Below are 10,507 nucleotides of genomic sequence, written 5' to 3'. Positions count from 1 at the left end.
CCACAAAGTATTAAGCCAATTCTAATTGGACAGTTGGGTATGCCCTACTGGTCCAAATACAATCACACTTGCACAGTCTGGATTTATAAAGATGTCTGCCACATGCTGCCATAGAAGCCAAGAAGCCAAGTCTCTCCCTTCACATTAAAACAAAAAAAGAAAAAAGAAAAAGAAGAAACAACAATGGCCAGCACACATGATAACCCCATCCAATAAAAAAGAGCAAGTAATCATACAGTTCTTCTATCTCTTATACTTTATTCCATTGAAAAATTACATGCTTTTTTCTTCTCCATGGAACAAAAAATTTCATCTCTTGCATTTAAAAAACAACACTATTAAATATCTCACTTTGTTCAACTAAATATAACCCATTAAGATTAGATACAAATTCATTAAGAGAGCATACCCAACAACGCCAATCAAATTTTACCGATAACCTCACCATGGACATCATCCATTCATACCCACCAGGAGCATTGTAACAGAAATTATATTGAACAGCAAGAGAACTTGCTCTCAGTTTGCTTTGATCCATCAGCTCCATTGTTAACCAGGCTTACCCTGTTGACAGATAATTCAGCCTTGTAGGTATCAGAGTTCAAGACTTTCCTGCTGACATTGTTGTAGATCTCTCGGATAACCATTTCAAAAGCTTTTTTAACATTTGTAGAATCTAATGCAGATGTCTCCATGAAGAACAGGCCTTCTGCTTCTGCAAGGCTTTTGCCTTCTTCTACACTCACATCCCTGATATTCTCCAAGTCGCATTTGTTCCCCACCAGCATCCTTGCTACTGTTGTATCAGAATGTGCTGCATGATTGTTCCCATAAAACTTCAGTCCAACCCCAAGAGAAAATATAAATAAACTCACTGAAGGGAATCCAAGGACATGTAGAAAATGTGTGAGAATCAGGTTTGCTTCTGAAGCAAACTGGAATGCTTGTCTAATCAAAACTAGAACAAGGCAAAAATCACACATAATTACAATTTAGATGAACACATAATGTGGGCACATGGATGCTATGAAAAGGATTGAAACTCAACAATAAATGAACCCACATAAAAGATCAATAAGTACAACCAATATGGTGATTACAACCACTAATTTTAAAATATTCAATTGGCAGAAGTAGTAATTGAATTAAAGCTCCGGGGAGTGAAATCTAGAGATCAGATGGTTAAAAATCTCACAAGTCCATGCCACATTCAAGGAAGAGACCATTCAGTGGTGGGATCTGGTCCACCGCAAGAAACATACCAATATGAAACATCAAAGGAGTGGATATTTGTAATCATCTTAATCTTCTGGTCTTAAGGTGCTTTTGATATGGCCTTCTATGATTTTTTAGGGGACTTCGACCTTTCCTTCATTTAAAAAAAAATCCATCCAAGGAAATCACAGACATATTGAATACTGGTCAACTTAGGAATGTAATCAGATTATCTTGGATGGTTAAAAATAATTGCTCAATGCAACCCCTAAGGTGGAGACCATGCAATGATGGGTCCAGACCCACTGTATAAGCGATCGTTATGGTCTACGGTTCCCTGACCGGTACGGTTCCCTAGTGCCTCTCACAAGAGGGGGGTGGGACCCACCCGGGGCACTTGACCGAACACTGTGCCCAGGTGGGGTCCACCCTCTTGTGAGAGGCACTAGGGAACCGCACTGGTCAGGGAACCGTAGACGAAAAAAATTCCTGTATAAGAGACATTTTAGTTTTTTGCATTAAAAGTTAAAGGAATGGGTGTGATGTGGAAGCATACTCCCATTGTGTCTATCACAGTTCAATTCAATGTAGAATCAAGGAAGATTACAAGTTCCACTTGTATAAGTTTATCCAATCCCCGGAACTTCTATCTATATGCTAATTTTGTAAATTATTAGGACCATGATATGCAGTTACCAGCAGGTAACTGAACAATTAAAGGTTCTAAATTTTTTGGCACTGTAATTAAATATTTCTGGCAAATCCCAGGTCACTTACTTCACTATTTATATTAAGTTAAAAAGTGGATTACTTACAGTAAGCCGGTCATATTATTATCCATAAATAGGTGTTTTCTGTATAAATAGGGAAATTCTATTTTGTTTACAGGAATTAGTTGGGTTGGGTGATCAATTGAAATAGGGTTTTTAACAATTTTAGTAGGGTTTAAATTTTGAAAGCAAATGAAATGTGAAAACATACATTACTTAGAGAGTGATCTTTTTCTTCTTCTGTTGTTTTTCTCTAAATAATTTCCTTATAAGCATAATTGATTTATTCAATAAAAAGGGATGTGGTCCGCAAGCAGGAAAAGTGTATATGAAGTAAAGTTTGGGTGCGACATTCTCCTTGATATCATGCAGGTTATCTTGACATCTATTGTTTGTTTTTTGTTCATGCAAAAGTGTTTCCTAAGCAGTCTTACCCATGCTTTCGCAGAGGGGCTGTTTCCAGGCTCTTTCTGTACTGGACAGAAACGAGTTTATATTATGGATAACATTCCTCATTTTTATGGGGTTTTTATAATTTACATATGGATCCTTAGAAGTTTTGAAGGACTCAGACACCATACCTTTTGAGCAGGGAAAAATCGGAACAATATTATAAGTACCCAAGAAATAAAAGAAAATGATTCAACTTCCTCATGCATGCTATGCTGTACCTAAACTCCGTATCAACCTATGTAGCTCTATCAATATCTAAAGCTTCTATGCAAACCAACCAAGTATCTTAAATGGCACGAGTGATTAGTACTTATTTTATAGTCTGTCATGATATTATTCATTTAACTATGTAGAAACTTTTTTTATATCCATTGACAATGTGGGCTGCAAACACACGATATTGGATGTGAGAACTCTGGTTTACTGTTCACCAATAACAGCCCTGTAGTAGCAAACAACAACCTTATGTATTAAACTTACTATTTCCTAATCCAAGATCAGCAAGCCGTAAAACTGGGGAAAAAATATTCTATCTTTGTTTTAAGAAATAAAATACACTAGTAGGAAGGGAGATACAATGCCTAGCAATTCTGACAAGAAACCGAGTAGTTACCCAACACTACTATATCTCAGTCCCCTCCATTTTCAAAAATGTCTAAGAGAATTACTTATTGAATGAGATGCAACAACTGCCCCAATAAAATCTACAGCATCTTCTTCAGGCACCTGGATCTCTATGGTGAAGCATCTCACTCCTACTATCCAAGAATCAGGAAGATGTTCGAAGAATCAAGAATCTACTCAACTACGTCTCAACCCAATAAAAATCCCACCAGGAATACCTCGTACAATGCAGGTTGGCATGGCAGGAACCTGGACCAACTTAGCAAGAAAAAAACAATATTTTTGACAGACGAACCAGAACTACAACAGGTAATATCTCTAAGAAAAGAAATTAAATCTTATATGACCCCTATATGGGGTGGGACGTTTAAACAAGATTTCTGTTGCTGCCACCAAACTGTTGGGATAACACTTGATTGACTTGTGCACAGAGGAATTCCAAATCATTCAAAAGCTTCAAAATACCAAGCTAAGTAAGAACACCGAATCCAGAGAATGCTTCCAAATACCAAAGTACAAAAATTATAGTAGAACAACCAATACATCTCTCTCTCTCAAACACTGCGAAAATAAAAATGCAACCCAGTTGAAGTCAACATTTGAAAGTGATGTAGAACTTTATCCATAAATAATTACAAGGCAAAAGAAGATCTTATCAACACAACCCCGTAAAATCCTACTAGCCCCTTGTAAACCTCTAACGAAATAAGTTGCAACAACAATACACCAACATCTACTACATATAAAACAGAAACAAAAAAATAAACAATCAACTAAAGCATGTAACATTCCCCGAACAATCAGATCTGAAAGTCCTGATCACCAAACACATCCACCCAATAACCCAACATATAAAATCCCGAATCCTACCATCCAAAAACGACAAAACTGAAACCAACAACTAAATCAAACAAATGGGCACCTACGGTTTTCTCAACTGAATCAGATTTATCCACCAAGATGCATTTTTTATTTATTTTGCTTTTCAATAAGGGGGGGAAAAAAAAACTCACTGTTGAGTTCGTCGAGCCATCGACCAACGCTATCGAAGGTGGTGCGTCTACTGATATCATAGACGATAAGGGCACCCACTGCACCTCTGTAGTAAGCAGAAGTGACAGCACGAAAACGCTCTTGACCTGCAGTATCCCAAATCTGGGCCTTAACCTCCTTACCATCGATGTCGATGCTCTGGGTCTGAAACTCAACACCGATCGTCGCCTTTGAATGCAAGTTGAACTCATTACGAGCATACCTTGACAGCAAATTCGACTTACCCACAGCAGAGTCTCCGATTATCACTATCTTGAACAGGTATTCCTCTCCTTCTTCATGGTCATCATCCATTTTGCTCTGTTTTTTCTGTATCCGACTTCAGCAGGAGAGAGAGTGAATCGGTGAAAATATAGCCGAGAAGAAGAGGTTTAGCAGATTTTTTTATTTTTTTTTGGGTGGGCAGAAGAAGGATCTATGAGACTATTTCGACGGAGATATTCAGGATTTCTTGGGGATCTGAAAATGACGGAAAGGTATCTAAATTTGGGGGAAAAAAGGGTAAAAACGGCTGGCTGGGACAAACTGCGGAAGTAGTGGGCCTCAGATTTCCTGGTTTTATAGTTTCCACACATTAGTCAATGCTTACACTCCTAATTATTATTCTTAGTTTATAAATTTGTGGGCTAAAATGTCCGTTGCTTTGATTGAAAGGACGGATGCATCCTCTTCAGACTTGAGAAATATGAAAATACAGCCTCTACTTTCATCTTGATTGTAACTGATTGACAGGTGACCACGTTTGAGTAATAATGAGACGGCCAATACTTAATACGTCTACTTGGGATGAGGTTGAGGTAATTAGCTTTCATCATGTTTGACACTTTGACTGCTTGCGATCGAGAAGAGATTAAAATCCTCTACAATGCGGGTATCTGGCGGTGCGGTGCACTGCACTGCGGTCTTGAAAGCCCTATACGTGGAAGAAATTTCATTCAATAATGCAAACTTGATGTAAAGTAATTTTTTATCTTTTCTTTCTTCTTGAGCTCAATAGTGTTGGGTGTCGTATTTTTCACATGCCGAGCTCTCAAGCTTGCATTACAGTGCACCGTCAAATTAGAATAATATAGAGGAATTTTTTTTTCTTCCAAAAAGATAGTGAATAGTTGAGAATTATTTAATGGCGTAGATCGATTCCAATAACCTTTTAAGGGGAAATATTTTAAAATATAAAAATAAAAAGTTCTTTACATGAGCACTCATGGTTTTAGTGCACAGTATTGGTCAACACGGAAACCGATATGATATTGGATCGATAATAACATGGATCAATCGTATTAGACAAATTTATCCTTTATTCTTCTTTAAAAATTGATTTTTTGACCATTTTATCCCTTTTGTGTATCATTGATATGGTATCGACACGGTATCGAGATCAATCACTTGCAGAACCAATACATATCTCCTGCATCGGACGATACAATACTGATACCTCAAACCATGGCAACACTTCCCACAAAAAACTTTCTTCCATAAGATAAGGGGCAAGAGATCGTTGCTTGGTCGTGTAGCCCCAGCTCCAGTGCGAGGGGCCAATGAGAAAGTATGCTCAGACATCCAACATGGAGGCGAGGTGGTCATTTTGCCACCCCTATGTCTCAGCATAGGGGACGTGACCAAATAGCATTATTTTTCCCTTTTCTTTTAGGGATATTATCCATGTAACCATACTCATGTTATATGGACTAAATGAGATTTAAAAAAAAAACCAATGGAAAAAGTATTCCTCCACTCTGATGGAAGGTTCATCACATCATTGTAAGATTCACAAACCTATAAGATTAGAGTATGATACCCAAAATACCCTCCCATGCGCATTTGAAGCCTTGTGGTCAAGGGGCATGGCCTTAAGAAAATCTGGTCAAAAAACAATGATGTATTTTGATCACACAAATTTTTAATTAGGTATACAATATCAATTCTACCTTCTTACCCCTATATGTCCAAGCAAATTTGGCAGTCATATTCTATATTTTTTTTAAGGGAGAAAGTTCTCCATCCAAGATTGTGTACTATGCCAGTACTCTCATGAGTCTATCTCTCTCCTCTCCATTTGAAAAGACACCTCTACCCCTTTGTTTTGAGGAGGAGAGAGATAGACACATTGGAGTGCTGGCGTAGGCCACATTCCCTGACAGAAAACTACTTCCCTTTTTTTAATGGTAAAGAACAAATTTATTGATGATAAGCATATGTACAACCATTTGCTTTAGATACACAAAGCTTGTTAAGCCGAAGAATAGAATGTGGGCAATCTGTCTAACACATGATAGATAGGACCTTCTTTACCAAGGTATCTGCAATACTATTCAGAGCCCTTGAAATTTGACAAAGGTACTAGCAGACAAGAAAACTAAACTTTTTAAAAATAATAAATTGATCAGTATCCTATATTCAAAAAATTGATTCACTCAACTACCAACATATCCGAGTGGACCAAGGATTGAGTCAATACATATGGATTTTTGTTCTAATTATATTATTGGATTGAGGAGTCGTGCTTTGGATTAGCCATCTGTATATGTTCATGCTCACACCTATTTACTCCTACCATTACCATGCACTTTTCCATAGTTATAGTTTTTCTAAAGCTCTATTTTGTCTTTTGACAAATTATGTTTGGATTGAAATTTGACATGTAAACCGGAGACTTTAGAATCCATCTTTCTAAAAAATTTGAAGCTCATTGATTTGCCACATGCATGGAAGATGCTTGGACCGCGTTAAGAAGACTCTCAATACAAGCCATGTTGATAGAATTCACTCATGAAATTTAACTAAGTGAGCTTTCAATTGTAGAGGATTAAAAAAAATTGGTGGATAGAACTCAAATTCACAACCATTTTCTTAGCTTCAGAAGACTCAAATTGGTGCATGGAACTCTGTGGTAAATGCAGTAATCTACATGGCCATATTTTTTGTGGGAAAAGGAGTTCATGCACGGTAGATTTCATGCATCATTCATTCAATAGGGGGAGTGTGGGGGGGGGGGGGGGGGTTATGATCAATTTGAATGGACATAAATGCCCATCTAACAATAATTAATGCAGGCCGTGCATGTGCTTGGCCGTGTGTATAAACTTCTGCCTTTTTTGTTAAATCCAAAAATATGATGTGTCAACTACCAACATGGGGACGGGTGGGGATAGATCTGACCCCTACATGGGGCGTGGCTCCCACACTAGAAGTGGGTCCCACATCCCATTGGAGGGTTCAGATCTGTCCCCACCCATCCCTATGTGGGTTGCAGATCTGAACTCTAACAATAACTCCATGTGTAATGGTTTTACTAAAATTTTGGACGGATAAGAATGCTGCCATATGGTTTAGTTTATATTTTTCTTAAAATACCAAATTTTTGGGGTGGGGATTAAGAGGATCAAGCCCACATGTCTACTACATGTGCCACACAAAATGGTATAAACCCCAAGCAATTAGAACTCAAGTTTGTTCCATTAGAGTAATATTGTGGTTAATTAACTTAAGAAGCAACTCGCTGTATGAATTAATATAGTACCAGAATTTTCAACCAGAGAGCATGTTGCGTGCACATGGCAGGTGGTACATGGGTTAGTGTATGTGATAGAGGAAAAGGTAAACATCTCATTGGTATAATTTCGGCTTAAAATGAACAAAGGAAATAACTAAAACTACAAAAGATATTTTTTTGTATTTTATATTCATCTCAAGTTATTTTGTTACATTTACTAAAATTTAAAATTAGAGTTTGAAGAAAAATTCAACCAGTGAGATATATGTGAGGTCCTCCATCACATAGATTAACTATGTATTGTTAAGTGATAATTAATGAAATGTTATACTTCATTAGGCATAATTACACCTAGGAGGACCATTTTTTATAAATACGTACATATACAGGTTTGTAAGATAACGATTCTTTACATGGTGGGCTTAGAAATCCCGAACGAAACAATTGAGTAGATAGCTTGATTCCAAACTATGCTTTTCGATTGAGCAATGCCATGGCTTTAGTTTTTCTTATATTTCAAGGAAATTCCTACATAACAAGGACGGCCGCGGGTGAGCTATCTAACTCACTTTATCATATCAATATCACAATATGAGAAAGGCAACGAAGATAAAAAGAGTATTGAACTATTTATGCCAAGTATACAAGGTGAGTAAACAGTATTACAGAAATACTTTCTTTTATACTCATTAAGATGATCGTAGAGTCAACCAAAGGGGGGTCTGCCACTTGACATCTATCGTTATAGAATCTAGGGCAAGAGATCGCTGCCTGGTCATGTGCCCCCTGTACTACCACGGGGGCGAATGAGATCGTGCAGGGGCATCAATATGGATGAAATTTTTTATTCTACGGGGAGTGAGGATGGTAATTTCGCATGCTCCACGTGATCAAATAGTCTTCTTTTTCTCTAGAATCTATTATATTTTTTGGAAAAAAAATGCTACCTGGTCGCATGGTTCTTGTGCTAAACATAGGACCACATGAAATTACAACTCAACCCCCAGTGAACTTAAAAATCCCATTTAATTAGATGCTCTTGCATGTGCTCTTATTACCCCCGCATTGGTGCAAGTGCTATATAATCAGACAGCGATCTCTTACCCATAATTTTTTTAGAAAAATTTTCTTTTACTACGTGATGAAGGTTTAACCCCTTTAGAGTTTTAATATGTTCCCCAAAATACTCTCCTACCCCCTTAGTATATACCCCATTGACACAAGGGTGGAATAGAAGGGACAAAGGAGGCTAAAGAATGATTTTGTTCATTTTCTATTTTAATGATAGGTAAAGGGACTTTGGTGGCATTGTTAGAAAGAAAAAGATCTATTCGTCTTTGGAAATTAAAAAAAGTTATTATATATTTCTTCAACCATTTATGCTTTTATTTATTTATTATTAAGGAATTTGTAAGGCTGAGATGGGCGGTGGGTAATGGACGCCTTGAATGCAGGAATACGCCAAGAAAGCGAAAATTGAATGCCCCCACGATCACAAATTGAGTCAATTGACACAACACCCACACGGATACCGTCCAACATCTATGTGTCACCGACTGTAACATGTTAGCCTCACGCCACACCTTAATATTTGTTTCTGTTGTGCGTTTCAATTAGGGGAGCAAGTTTAGCTCAACGAGTCTATGTTCAAGTCCGAGTCCGAACCTAAGTCCAAGTCCAAGTTCGAACCTGAACCTGAACCTGAGCCTATGGGTTGACCCAGTAGGATTCTAGGCCTGGGATGGGGTCGAGCCGGGTTAGACTTGAGTTGAGGTTTCGATCTAGGGCAAATCCGATTCTATATCATACTATCATATTATAATATATTAAAAAAGACAAAAGACTATACCAACACTGGAAACAATGAAAGCATGCATAGGGGCATAGCACGGATGAGATTTTTAATTTTTAAGAGGGGTTAGGTGATAATTTCACATTTTTTTGTCTGGGCATAGGAACCATGCGACCAAGTAACGAATATATATCCACTTCCTAACCAAATCACTTATTTCCTTTTTTTGTTAATTCTAAAATCAAACTTCTCTCTCTCTCTCTCTCTCCTTCTTGAAACCCTAAAACCATTTTTTTTTTTTTTTTTTTTTTTTTAAATCTTTGAAGTACAGTGTTATGTGCCTAATTGGACCCACTCTAGTGTATGGACATTAAATTGAGCCAACCTAGTATGGGATAGGTTGCAGGAGTTAATTTAATGTGTTTCATCAATTTCAGAGCTTTTAGCGTATCGATCAAGTACCTAATATCATAATTGTTACGGCGTCACGATGATCCAAGTCGGTGGAGGGGTGTCATGTCGATATATCAACATGGCAAGCATGTCGATCATATTTTATTTTTTATTTTCTTTATTTTTAATGTTTTAATAGATGTATACTCAAGCCATTTTTATTTTTTCTCTATTGTTTCTCAAGTTTTAAGAAGAAAATTCAGAAATCGAAAAAGGACAAAAAAAATCGAAGACAGGAAGAAGAAATCGAAGAGGGAAAGAGAGACAGGAAGAAGAAATCAAAGAGGGACGCCATGCAACCTTCTCCAACGCCAGGACGCCATGACAACTACGCCTAATATACAAAGATCTCATTTTTCTGCCTAACAATTGATACCAAGGATGCACAAAATCACACCCGGTATTCATTCTTAATTCATTTTCTTCTTGTCCTTCATTCCATGAACAATGGAAGAGATGTTTTAAATATGTTACCAAATTCTGGACATAGATTTCTTCACTGGTTTCCTTTTTAACATACGGCTACAATGGTTAGATAAAAGAACAGTAACTGGGATATAGATGCTTGAAAACACAATGGTAGCCATGTCTTTCACCTTACTTGCATTGTTATGAAGATTCAAAAAGGTGCAGTGGAGAAGGGATACCCAGCTT

General features: G+C 37.3%; 1 protein-coding gene across 1 annotated transcript; it reads right to left on the bottom strand.

The window, feature by feature from the left end:
• Positions 1–227: 227 nt before the first annotated feature.
• Positions 228–4,479, bottom strand: LOC122669855 (ras-related protein RABA5c). Its single transcript, XM_043866732.1, has 2 exons — positions 4,076–4,479; positions 228–814 (listed from the first exon to the last, which is right to left on the bottom strand). The coding sequence occupies exons 1-2, from the start codon at positions 4,407–4,409 to the stop codon at positions 492–494; spliced, it is 657 nt and encodes a 218-aa protein (XP_043722667.1). The 5' UTR covers positions 4,410–4,479; the 3' UTR covers positions 228–491.
• Between the last annotated feature and the right edge of the window lie 6,028 nt (positions 4,480–10,507).

This window comes from Telopea speciosissima, chromosome 7 (assembly GCF_018873765.1).
Source record: "Telopea speciosissima isolate NSW1024214 ecotype Mountain lineage chromosome 7, Tspe_v1, whole genome shotgun sequence".
NCBI classification, from domain to species: Eukaryota; Viridiplantae; Streptophyta; class Magnoliopsida; order Proteales; family Proteaceae; genus Telopea; species Telopea speciosissima.
Note: the sequence above shows the minus strand (reverse complement) of the source record. Positions and strands in the feature narration are given on the sequence as shown.